Source organism: Macrobrachium nipponense, chromosome 2 (assembly GCF_015104395.2).
Source record: "Macrobrachium nipponense isolate FS-2020 chromosome 2, ASM1510439v2, whole genome shotgun sequence".
NCBI lineage: Eukaryota > Metazoa > Arthropoda > Malacostraca > Decapoda > Palaemonidae > Macrobrachium > Macrobrachium nipponense.
Genome location: NC_087201.1, coordinates 118023082 through 118037224, shown reverse-complemented (window position 1 = coordinate 118037224; position 14143 = coordinate 118023082). Strand labels below are relative to the sequence as shown.

The window sequence follows — 14143 nt, the reverse complement described above, 5'->3', positions numbered from 1 at the left end:
GTAAAACGTATCTCCTTAAGCTCTGTCGACACTAGCAGGCACTGCCTGAAGGGCAAACACTGTTTCCATAACCTCTTCCACTAAATATACTGGCCAACTGATTTTGGAACCAAAATGATGTGATTGTCTGGTAATCGCATAACACTGCTTTAGAAGCAAGAAAACATAAAGCTGGAAGTGCCCAACGGGCACGTTTGCTAGTGTGGACAGGCCATTAAACAACTAACAGTGCCATTACGCACTGAGGCTTGGACATGGAAACAGTCAACAATTACAATAAATCAAGTGGAGTAAGGGTAGAAAAATACCAGACACCACTCTCCTCTAAAGGTTAACCAAAGTTATACTAGTATACTGTTTATTAATTTTATTTTATTTAACACCTGGTTATACTAAATCACTCGATTGAAGTCTCAATTCTCGTATTTCTTATTTAAAGGATTTATTCTTATAATTAAAACTTATACCTATTTCATAAATTACAACTTCAGTAGCCTTATTAAACCAGAATTAAAACAATCTTTAAGTAGAAATCCTTTATGCCACTCATTCCTCTAAAAATGTTATTAAATTGTCTAGTTAAAATGCTTTATAAAAATCATAATAAGATCTGCTTAATGTACATCACATTTGAAATTTACAATGAATGTGTTCTGTTGGTTTAACAGGACCACATGAAGTAAGCTTGCCACAGAAACACTTTCAATAGTTTTATTTATAGATAAAAAAACTTTTCGTTAAATTACAAAATCATTTTCTTTTTCTAAATAAAAATGCAGGATGACTCAACCAATGGACCAACAAAGAATGTAAAATCTGACTCTATTGAGAGCTCTTGGGATTTCTTAGTTACTTGATACATAGCCATTAAGTCAGTCTTCATAGAAAGACATTTTTAAAATATGTGAAGAGGAGATTATACCTCGTATTTAATGTGAATTGAGAAGGCATTATACAGGGTACCAACACCAGCAACTTACTTGGCATTACATAATTGGAGTGAACACTTACCAAGTGGGTGATGTTTCTATAATGTAATCAGTGGGTGGTATATCTGAAGAATTTGAGATAAATGCTGATGCCCATCAGTGATCAGCAATGATGACTATTGTTTATCACAGTAATGGAAAAAGCTACAAAATAGTTTCTGGAAGCTTTATATGCACATGGATTAATGTTAACAGAATCAAAGAAACAAATCACAGAAATGTTTAAAAGGTGGAAGAACACAATAAGGGGGAACTGAAAGTTGCGTAAAAAAAAATGATTTGAAAGTGGTAGAGTAGTGTAAAGTATATGCATAGGGTGAACTCTGGTAAATACTTTATATAGAATTTAATAAGTGGAGTAAAAGTGATGCCTACAGTATAATGCAATTTAAATGAAGTGTTTGGAAGCCCAAATGGTACAAAAAACAGGTTAAGGGGGAGGAACACTAATTAATAAATCTTTTGCCTGGGGGTTACAGCAGATTGAAAACCAAGTATCTAGAAAGATAGTAGGAATAAAAATACCAACACCGTCAGTAAACGGAACAATAATTTACATGTGTAAGGCCAGCGCCACATACAGTAATTACATGGGCATACAAAAAAATTGGAAATGCTGAAGAGGTGTAATCACTAATATGCTTGAAGAGCATATTACAAATGACTGAAATGAGGCTGTGGAATCATGGGGAGAAAATAGATAGTTTGGACACTTGATGAGAAGTGTTAAGGCATGTCCACAAGAGCGGGCCTGATCCTCTCTCTCTCTTAAGACTCAGAGGTCTGGAAAACTAAGCCCTATTAATAATAACTCTCTCTCTCTCTCTTGTAGACTATTTTAGTAGCTCGCTCTCTCTCTCTCTCCTGTTTTGCTGTGTTGCATGTTTATCGAGCCTGTTGTTTTGCTGTGTCGCATGTTTGTATCTTGTTTTTGGATGTATGGCTCTACCTTTGCTTGGAGTATATGGAATCAGTTGCCATGATGAAATGTACTTACACTCATTCTCATATAGCAGCTTCTATAATCATGATCACAGGCATATTGTAGTTACGCACTATTGTTGTATGGCTCCCGTAAACATCTCTCCTATTTAGCCAATCTTTGCACCACACACTCATCTTTTTCTTTATACATACGCAAATCATTATGCAGCACAACAGTTTCTTTTCTGAGCAATACTAGCCACCATGTTTTTCGTACAACACTCAACAGTGTATTGGCATCGTCATCAGGCAAGTCCGCCCATTTGTCAACTCTGTCGTTTGGACAATGCTCATGGCTAAGCCCGGCAGAATTTGCCAACTGACCGCACTGCCTGGCGATCACACCCGCTCATCTGGACAGGCCTTTAAAGGAACAATGGAAACTGCAGGATAGTCCATTAAATCATGGGGGATGGGCATGAAACGATGACCTGTACCAGATGGAAATTTAGACCAAGTGCACTAAAATGAAGCTCAAGAGATCTCAATAAGTAGAACTAGGTGGGTAATTATGACTGCCTCCATGAATATAGTAACTACAATTTCTGTGAATGAATAATCAGTGTATTTCATGTATGATTAAATTTTAAATTTAAGATTTTTCTTTACCTCTTAGAAATCTGTTGAAAAAATGGCACAAAAATTAATAAATTACTAGTATAATGGAAATTACTACAGTGCAGTTACTTTTTATTCAACAAAAATTTCATAGTTTCATAGTTCTATACAGGCTTGATATCAGGAACCCAAGGAATCAAAACCATCTACTAAAGTGATTAGGATAAATCTTTTCTAGTAACAAAACCAATATGGTTATAGTTGTCATGTACAAGCATTGAATTAAATAGATATGTGTAAAACTTTTTCAAATTAACTCATATTTGAAAATATCTAAATATCACACAATAAGGACAAATTAATACATGCATCTATGTGTAAGATTCAAGTAGAAATCCAAATAAGAAATTCATACAGAACAGTTTCCGATAAACTTAAAAGCAACTCTAACCAGACCTTTCTCACAGCATTAATACACTTGCAAAATAACACTGGATAAGTCCTATCCAGCGCAGTCATCATCAACCATTATAAAACCAACATGAAGGGCAAGTTGCAATTGTTCTAGAAGTTACAGCAAAACAATTACATAGGTAAGTACTGCAGACTGTTTTGGGTGCGCTATCATCCTGCAAGAATGAATCTGACATAGGAGAAAAGTAGGCTTGAGGAATAGTGTATTTCACAAAGATAGTTTTTAAGAATCCAAGTCTATTTAGAAAAAGTTGCAGAAGATTTTTTTTGTGCACAAAACACAAAACTGCTCCAGTGAAAAATTGTCATAATATTATGCAAAATGCTTAAACCACAGGTTAACCAATTTAAAAGTCAAAGACAATACTTGACAAAGTAGTATATACTATTTGGGAATAAAATGAAGAGATTAAAACAGCATATCTGCACTGAGGCGATGAATTCTGATGTCAGATTGATAGGGGGACATTCCAGCACAATGATTTTCATGCCTATATCAATTTTTCCTTCCAAGTCTCGCATCTGAAGCTGCTTAAGAATGCCAAAATACTATAAACAGCAATATCTTGTCCTTCTCATGGTCAAAAACTCTAACGGGTCTGACAAATTCCTGGAAGATTTGGTTATTACCAGAAGGGAAGTCGAGGGTACTTTGCAAAAACTCAATGTGCAGATACCTGAACTGGTGTCACTGGTCTGTTGCTAGTACTAATATGATTAGCATCACCAGGTTGTTTCTTAACAACTGCTGCTATCTTCCAACATCCTTGTAGTATTATGTGGTCATGAATGGAGAATGGAAAGGCTGATAATGTGTTAAACTTAATGGGAAGTTAAGTTGGTAGAGGAGGAAGCCAACTGTTGAATTTAGCAGAAATAAAGTAATGACAATATAAAGTGGTTGATTCATATATAGATTCAGGATCAAATGTAATAAATGATAGCAAAGAGATAAAGCAAGCCACAGAAAATGCGAAACAAAGAAGATAAACTGGCTGCTAAATATTTGAAAAAGAAAGTAGTCTCAAGACTGGAATGTATAAAGGGATTACTGAGCTAATGGTCCTTATCGTAAATTAAATCAAAATGTCAAACGTAAACTGAAGAAGGAAATTAAATCAAATGAGGTATATTGCTTACATAATGTAGTTTATGGAGTAAAAGGTTTTGAAAGGTTTACAAAAGCTAGCATAGGTGAAAATATGTATTTTGTGGTGTTTGATTGCCTGGATGGGAATGGGGACAACAAGATGGTCGAATAACTGGAAATTTGGGATAAGGATAACAATCCTACAAGAATTGTTAAAGAGCTTTGACAAGTTATAAATACTGTAATGTGGCAGTACCTTAATCATAGCATAGGAGAAAAAAAAGTTTACCACACCATACAGAAAGAAAGAAAAGAAAAAAAATCATGACGTTAATTATACATGTACTACTGTGTAAGTTTTGTACCTGACAAATTGTTCTTTGGCTTTTTTATAAGCAAGGAATAAAAAACTGCTAACTGTAAAAATGATAATTTTTAACTTCACAATCCATGTGTCAATAAGACATTCTTAAGTTCCTTTTCCACATGATTTACAATTAAAAAATCTAATAATCTTATTTTTTAAGCAACAATAATTCTTGAGAATTGTAATTTTCTATTTGAAATCCAAATACTAATTCAAGACTTTTATATTTCACTCTGATCACCATCATTCTGCAGTGATAAACAATTTGAATTCTCCAATGCTTGGAGGTCTGTTGAAGAATTCAAATCCAGTTTGTTTTCTAAACCATCATCATTTGCACATTTTATTTTTCCTTGCTTAATTCATTTTCATGGTAGCGATACATATGAGCATGGAGACGATTTTGTCTTATACACTTAAATGAGCACCACTGACATGAGAAACGATATATACCTGTGTGCCTACACATGTGATCACTTAAACTTCTCCTCCTATTTGTAGCATAAGAACAGATCTTGCAACTGAAAGTTGTTTCATTTCCTTTGTGTGTTTGAAGATGAGCTAAATATTCTTCTCTCTTACCAGCTCCAAATCTCTTTTTACAGTATCTACACTCATATCGCCCACATGAAATAACTTCATGCTTGCGAAGCATTCTAAAACTTTCAAAACTTCTGTTACAGTGTTTACATTCATATCTTTTGCTGTATGACCTCAAAGTTCTTTTTGAATCATCAATAGTATCTTCAGAATGACTGCTTACAATTTGTCTGTCTAAAACAATGTCTGACTTATCATGCACACAAGACATATGCTTTTTAAAACCTCTCTTATGAATACTACTGAATTCACATATGCTACAGTGATATTTAATTAAAGAGTCATCTTCCTGGGAAACGGCTTCTTGTTCAACACTATCATTGGCAGTAGTAGCTTTAAAATGTTTACGTGTCATATGTCTTTTTAGACCTGTCTGGCAGTTGCTGCTGAAGTCACACATGTTACAACTGTAATAAGATGTTTCATTTTCAACCACCCTATCACCTTGTACTATCGATTCTTTCCATCTTTTTCCTGAGTGCATACAAGTTACATGTCTTTTAAAACCTCTAAGATGATTACTCCTAAAACCACATACGTCACATATTAATAATGACACAGATTCTGGGATTTTGTTGTCATATGAATCTCCCTGCTGGTCATCTCCATGCATGACACTCCAGTGGATTGCCAGGCCCCTCTTACTGTGGGTTTTGAAAGTACATTCTGTACAATAAAGCAATGAACCTTCTTCATGTAACCTCATGTGCATGATATAACGTCTAGAACTCAAAAAACCTTTGCTACATTCATAACAAAAATTATGGCCATGACTATGAAGGTGTTCTGCTAACTCTTCCCTGACATTAAATACAAGCTTGCACTGCTTGCATCGAAGAGGTCTCTTCCTTTTGCTGTACACATCAGTATCATTATCCTGTGTAATAAAATAATGATTGGTAAGTGATTCAACAATACATAGTACATAATTCCTCAAGCTCTTATGAACTTATAAGTGCCATCTAGAGAATTTAAACTACTCAATTCAACTTAAATAATTATAAATGTTGAATTTAACAAATAAAAATTCAAAAATTAAATTTATAATAGAATTAGGTTTTATATATTAAATTTGTACTTACTAAAGTAATTTATTACCCTTAAGTTTCACTTGTCGGCAGCTAAAATTTTGGAAATTCGCAGTAGTGCTAGTTTGTTTGGCTAGGCAACTGACCCTGCCCACTTCGGGGTAAGAGAGGAACCAGCTCAGCTTGGAACTTCATTATGTTTCTGTCCTGTCCACGTAAAGGGAGGAGGGAGGACTTTGATCATGTAATTACTTGTATATAAAACAATATTATAAAAATGTCGTTTTTATAATTATATGCAATTTACCAAGTAATTACATAGCTGAATTCCACATTGCAGGAGATGGGAACATGGACATATCTAACACATTAATAACTGTAATGAAATCAAAATAGAAATAAAAGTTAGCATCGGTAAAAATGCTTGCTGGTTCCTTACCTTACCAGTTCAGGAAGTAGCTGTGGGAAATTATTGCCTCTGGTTGGCACTCATCTTGACTTGTAGTGGGGAGGTGGTATAGCCTGAGTCGCCTGCTACTTGAGTGGGATCCCTTGCAACAAAGGATTGCTGACAAAGAATTAAAGTTGACTCTGCCCTAGGCTTAGTACCACAAACAAACAACCAGAATAATAAATGAAGTTGCCTATCACCAAATTAAAAACAAACACTGCTACCCCACCATTAAAAACTGATCTGGAGGGTACTCAATATATATAGTACACCCGGGCTCCCCTACGACACGACGCCCTTCTTTCAAGACAAAGTGAAAGAAAAGGAAGGAACACTTCCTACACTCCCTCTCCCAACACTATGCCAGCAATCTTCATATATGGTTTCTATTTCCCAAAAGTATGTGATGCAAATATTGATTTGCATCGCCAAAAAGGTTGTCCGAACAATAGATGCAATAGACAAATTGTGCTTAAAAGCTTGAGAAGTTGCTACTGCCCCTTACTTCATGGGCTTTCACTTTAATTGAAGATAAGTGAATAGTCTTTAGCTCCTTCATGTTGATATGCCACTACTTCTGTTTCTGGTGTCCATCTCCCTGACACTTCCTTGTCTCCTAGAAGAGCTCCCCAACCTAGGTCCGAGGCATCATAGTAAAACACTAGGTTGGGGTTCAGTGGCTAAAGTGACTTCCCTGGAGATAGCCTGCCTCTTGACATCCACCAGAGCAGGTCTTCCTTGAGCTCTCGAGTAATTGGAAACAAAAAGCAGTCTGGATATTTCTTCCTGTCCCAATTTATTCTTAAAAAATAAAATTGTAGGGATCTAATGTGGAGCCTTCCTAGAGATACAAACTGCTCCATGGATGTGAGGGTCCCTCGAAGACTCATCCAATTGCCTGCCGAGCAAGATTTCAGGGATAAGAATTTCTCCACTTCCTGTAGGGGGAGGGGTAAACCTGAAAAGTCTGAGAGTTTATTCTCAGCTCCAAATAAAATACTTCCTGAAAAGGAATTAACTGAGACTTCGGAAAGTTTATCAGAAGCCCTAATTCCTGAGCTAACAGAAGGGTCTTTTTGGACTGGGATCGAAGTAGCCAGTCGTCTAGATATAGCGAAATGTTCACCCCCTTTGGGTGTAACCATTTCGCTATAAGCAGTAAAACTCTCGTGAATACCTGGGGAGCTGTGAACAGTCTGAAGCATAGTGCTTTGAGCCGGAACTCTTGTTCCAGAATACGAATCTTAAGAATTTTCTTGAGTCTGAATGGACTGGGAATATGAAAATATGATTCCTCATGTCTATTGAAATCATCCAATCCCCCCTGATGAGTAGATGAAAGGACGGATTGACTTTTCTCCATCTTTAATTTGGTCTTTTGTATGTAAACATTCGAGGCACTCACATCCAGGACTGACCTCCAACCTCTTGAGGTCCTGAGCACTATGAAAAGGTTGTAGAACCCTGAAGAGTGGTTGTCCTCGACCACTTCAATGACTTCCTTCTCGAAGGGAAGATACTTTTTGAGAGGGCTGAAAACCTCTCGGAGAATGAAGGACATGCAGTCAATACAACAGACTAGTTGGTTAAAGGAGGCTTTCTTATAAACAAAATGGGATATCACTCTTTCAGAACCTGAATTATCCAGGACTCTGTTCCCTTCTCTCCAAAATACTACATATTCCCAAAAGTATAGGAGCCTTACTCCCACCGGTCTGCAAAAGACTATGTTTTCACTTTACGAGCAGTTGTCTAAGTGGTGGACTTCTTGATTGCACATGAGGCAAACCGTAAGTTCGCTTGTAGTCTGGGATAACTTCTCAGTCTGGCTCTACTATGAAAGGGCTGCATCCAAAAGGGAGATTTTCCAAGATATGAAAGCTGAAGTCTCTTGGATGTCTAACAGATTGAGCAAGAAGGTCCTGCATAGATTTTTTCTGGAGGCTCAAAGCAATTTGCAGCACTGTTGCTTACAGGAACAAATGTTGTTTGTCTAAGGGAGAAAACAGGAGTACGGACTTCTACGTATGAATGACTCCTTCAGTGGTGTAGGAACACCAAAACTGACTTCTCCATTACAAACGAACACTGACTCCAAAGAACCGTCTCTATGTAATATCTTTGTCAAGGTAGGAAATCACTCAAAAAAATCAGCAGAATTATCCTCTTGACAGATGGGGCAGTCCTTAATTTTATGAGCAAGAGCTCCTGTTGCCCAGTCTAGAATGCTAAACACTTCCAGGACATTAAAAATATGCTTAATTAAACGGGTCCAGCTCTGAGGTGGAGAAGAGAATTTTTGCTGAATCTAGGGGAGGAGTTGATTAAACCAAAGTCGTCCCCCTGGGAGGAGACAGAAGTTCCCAAGGAGGGAGCTTCTCCAGTAACATACAACAAGTACCTCCTCTGTGTAAGTATGACAGGAGGACAGCTAAATGAAGCTTTACTCTGTTCACTCTTACTTAAAAGCCAACTGTCAACTTCATGTAATGCCCTCTTGGCTGATGAAGAGGGCATCATCTTAAAGAGTCATCATCTGACGTCTTATTATCCATAAAATACGTTGACACTGGCAAAGCCAAAGCTGCAGGAGAGAAGTTGGTAAAAGTTGTAAGAAGAGAAGTGTAAGCAGTAGGAAGCTTGGGTCTGCTTCCAGATAACGGAGACAAGTCCAGATGCAGATTATGCACAGGAGATTTCTTAAACAATCCTAAAATATTGTCCAACTTTTGTTGAATGGACAAAAAAGACTGGTCCTCAACCACAGGAGCCTGGTGAAAAGGAGCAGTGACTGGTATCAGAATTCCTGACGTAAGATTATGAGTAACCAGTGACGCAGGGGGGCCAGTGGGATCTAGTCGATAAATAAATATCGACAGTCGATGGATGTTCAGGAGACAATCTGAGCTGAGGAGCTAAGCTCTCATGCACAACTTGGGATCCTGCGCAGCTCCAAGCAGGAAGGAGTGTAAGACGACCGAGCCTGAGTCCTACTCTCCAAATTGTTGAAACCACAAGAGATTGACGACTTCTTAAACGGGGAGACAAACTCTTGCATCTCTCCCTCCTGCTTCAGCAATGGAGACCAACGACAAGAAGGGTGTGCAGTCCATCTGAAACCCCCTTCCTCGTTCAAAATAATGGAAGAACCAGCAGCCAAACAGCCCGAAACACCAACTAACCTGCGTGGGCTGGACCCAAGTGCCGACTCCCGGGACAAACCAACCACAACACCAGAAACATCACTATGCCCTCACCAACAGATGACTCCTTAACATGGCCGCGAACAGGCACGGGCATGGCAGATGTACGAACATGAGCTGGGGAGGAATCTCATACACTCGAGAATGAATGAGAGTCCCTCGCAGTCGAACTCTTGGAAGAACCAGGGAGAGGGGCAGGCAAACACTCCTGTTGCACCAACTCTGCGTTCACAATCTTCGAGCTCTTGACAGGCGCCTTGAGATCCTTACGGCGACGGATAGGCCCTGGAGAAGAAGTGGGAGTGCCTGCAACATGTGCACGGACGGGGAAGGTTGCAACACGCTTGTGACTCGATGGAGAGGGCGAAGCAGCCACTGCAGATTGCACCTAAGAAGAGATACCGACACTCTCCGAAACACCAACACTCTCAGGAACACGGGCGTGTTGCTCCTCACTCGCAGGCAAAAAAAGGGCACAGTCCTTAGCCTTCCAACGCTTGATACGCCGACGCAGCAGAGATGGGGAGAAGGAGAGGAAGACAGCACTGGCTCCTTACACAATCTCTTCGCAGGAGGCGGGGGCGATGCAACATGCTTGCTTCCAGTCCTCCCAGCCGACATGGCAGCCAACTCATCTACCAAAACAGAGTCCAATCTCTTAAGAACCGGCTGGCATAAAGCCTCAGACGGGTCAGCAAGAGAAGGCTCCAATGACATGAAGGGAGATGCAGCAAATTGGATGGCAGATATGACGTCACGGCAGCGAACAATGACGACACAGATGAGTGATGCAGCGCAGTGGAGGCGACTGAGAGTGACGTCATAAGCGGCGATGACGTCTTGGCTTCCCCTCGATCCGAATGGGAAGCAGACGCCACTGGCGGAGCGATACAAAATGGCTCACCCCGTGACGTCACTAGTGGGGCTGACGCCATGGCTTCCCTCTGACTCGAAGAAGCGGCAACTGTCACTGGTGGAGCAATATATATGACTGACCTCGGCTACCCACGAAGATGACAGCAAATCCTCCAAGGACGGAGAACCCCATAGCTCAATGGTCTTCCAAAGCGCTGCCATCTTGGATGCCTGCGACTCTGTAAAAACAAAGAAAACAATGATGAAAAAGCCTCCTCCCTCTCGGGAATCAAATTAACTCCCAAAGAAGGAGGGGCGACAAACAAAAATATGCCTTAGGGCCTCCATATACTTCCAACAATGAATCGATGGAAGAAAAGGATGAGGACAAAGGCACAAGACTACTATGGGGTGTGATCGGAGCAGGAGACAAAGCATTGGGAAGAAGAGATGAGGGAAAAAAAAACTCACACACACACACAAAGGGAGAGAAGAAATCCTACAATGCTCCCTCTGGCTATAAAACAACTTCCACTCCTCTTTAGGCAACGCAGGGCATTCCGTACAAGGATTCGTTATTGTAAAAACATAGAGCGACACCTACTGCAAGTGATGGGGGGGGGGGGGGGGGGGGGGGGTTCGCAGCCGAAGCCAAAAACTAGAACATGGAGAACCTAGAGCTCCGGAGTACAGATGATGACGAGGCCAAGAAGGAGCAAAAGAAGCCTTAATAACAGCACACACACACACCCACACACTAAACAAAATCGAAATGGGCAATGAACCAGGTAAAGGCCGAGAGAGGTCAATGTTATGATCTCTCGCCCAGGCGGTTAAGAAAAGGTGCGTGGTCCTTGATCACTCTTTACCCAATATATGCACACGTTGCCAGATCTCACAAGATTCCTTGCTTTCATCTGCGATTTAACCGGATCCAGCTAGGTGCTAGAAATGATCCTATCCTATTGTTAAGATCGAAGGTTTGTTCATGTATGAACAATTCTAGCTACCAATGAATGAAACTTATAGCTACGTAATTACAAGGTAAGTTGCATATTATATAAAACTGAATTTGAGTCCTAGATACAAACAGTGGCATATCAAATATTTATCTTTGTATACTTTTGCTCAACAAGGCAGAACTTACTTAAGTAAAATAAAACATAAAATTTTGTAAAAATAGGGCTGGTGGTCTGGTTAAGTAAATGTATGTTCAACTGTCTTCAAGCTTATCTATCCTTTTCGCCTGCCTGAACCATATAGGGAGTGTTAAAAGACAGAATGAGAGGGGTATCAGTCCTAGAGAGAAAGAGCAACACTGGAAGTAGAAAGGCAGGAAAGAATAGATGCACCAGATTTATAACCAGCCCTGACTAATCACCCACAAAGTCTATCTGCCTCTCGCTTCTTATAAAACTGTTTATTTACCATCACATCCCTCCTTGCAATCCCCATGAGAAAAATCATATTCATTCCCCCTACAAGCAAAACCCACCATATGGCTATTGTGTTATAAAGTAAACATCTGTTAACAAAGACACATGACTGGCAAAGGTATGGAAAGGAAGCAAGGGAGCCAGGTGCAGGAGCAAATGACAATAGGCTAGTAGGAGAGAATCGGTGCCAGGGTGGTCACCCCTGACGCCAGAGATCAGAGCCAGGAAACTAGTAGCTATGTAGTGTGAGTGATATTTGACTAATGAGAACACTTACTCTTAACAGTCAACATAACACCCAATTCTCTCCTTACTACTTTCTGCCTTCACACTTTTCAGTTCTTCTCCAAAGGAAGGAAGTGAAGGTTATGTCAAAAATTTATCCACCAGAGGCTTAGAGAAAGCATATGTCCGACAAATAAATCATAATTGTAAAAGTTACGGACCTAATGAAATGACAAAATACCCAAGAATTATTTCCAACACAATTATCGGTGGCTTGCACAAAGCCTAAGGGCTATAATCAAATCATAATTTGCCAAAGCTATGGACTAAAGAAAAGGTATAGTAGAATGTCATAACATCTGAAAATTACTTTAAGGTAAAACCATTATCAATGTCTTGTCAGATGCCTATGGTTGGAAATCAATTCATGAATTGCAAAAGTTAATGCCTAATGAAAAGGCATAACATAAACCAATTACTTTGTGATGGAATGCTGAGACATCTGATAATTACTTTTAAGCAAAACTATTATCGATGGCACGCTAGTAGTTCAAGGCAGTAAAACAATTCATAAATTGAAAAGGTTATGGCCTACAGTGGAACCCCCGTACTCGCAGGGGATGCGTACCAGACGCCCCCGAATAGTTAAAACCCGCGAATACTTAGAACTCCCCTCTAAAAACGCTTATAACTGCTTATCTTGAAAGTTGAAATACCAAATGTACACCTTAAATAACATACTACTTCAAAAATACCTTAAATTACTATCCTATTACATACTGCATTAATCTTTGAAATTATATTAACATAATTTCAAATTCTTCTTAAAATTTTACCATTGAAAAAACACACACACACACCATTGAATTTGCAACATCATATATCTGACCATCAAGAGTGAAATTATGAATTATTTCAGAGACAGAGAGAATAATAATGGAGAGAGAGAGAGAGAGAGAGAGAGAGAGAGAGAGAGAGAGAGAGAGAGAGAGAGAGAGAGAGAGAGAGAGAGAGAGAGAGAGAAGAACTCCTTACAACTCCTTCCCCTCCACCAATAGTAAGTTAAACTGTCATTTACTCCCCCACCTTCCTTTCTCGAAGACTGGGAATCGCTATTTCTTTTATTAATTGTATTATTTGAAAATTGCTTGTTAGGTAAATAATTTATTTATCATACTACAAAACAAATAGACTTATGCAAGAAAGAGAGAGAGAGAGAGAGAGAGAGAGAGAGAGAGAGAGAGAGAGAGAGAGAGAGAGAGAGAGAGAAATTTTATTGTTATTGTTTAATCTCATTAAACTTGATATTAATATTATTTGAAAATTAGTATATTGTAAATTATTATTTTATATCATTAAATGTAGTAGTACCCTTAAAGATATTTACATACACTTCTCACACTTCCAGCCAAAACAGAGGGAGAGAGTTACCACTATGACATACATATCTGAGAGAGAGAGAGAGAGAGAGAGAGAGAGAGAGAGAGAGAGAGAGAGAGAGAGAGAGAGAGAGAGAGAGAGTGAAATGGAAAGATTATTGTATTTCTTTAAAATACTATTATGAATATGTTATTTTCATAATAAAATAAATTTTTGAACATACTCACCTGGTAGTTATATATACGTATAACTTACGTCCCTGACGTCACGACAGAATTTCAAAAATCGCGGCAATCGCCGATTGGGTAGTCAGGTGTACCACCTGTGCGCCCTCTACCCAGGTACCTCGAACCATTCCAACTATTCCTCAGATCTTCCATTCCCCTAGTCTCTAGAGGGGAGGAGGGTGGGAATTAAATTATATATTACTACCAGGTGAGTATGTTCAAAATTTTTTTATTATGAAAATAACATTTTTAAACATCTAACTCACCTGGTAGTTA

At 39.0% G+C, this 14143-nt stretch overlaps 1 protein-coding gene across 1 annotated transcript in view; it reads right to left on the bottom strand.

Moving 5' to 3' along the window:
- Window positions 1–352: 352 nt before the first annotated feature.
- The window catches only part of LOC135220940 (zinc finger protein 780B-like), a 116873-nt gene continuing 103082 nt past the window's right edge, over window positions 353–14143 (bottom strand). The window contains 1 exon segment of the mRNA XM_064258594.1: window positions 353–5939. Within this exon segment, the coding sequence (XP_064114664.1) occupies window positions 4806–5939 (1134 nt within the window). The 3' untranslated portion in view covers window positions 353–4805.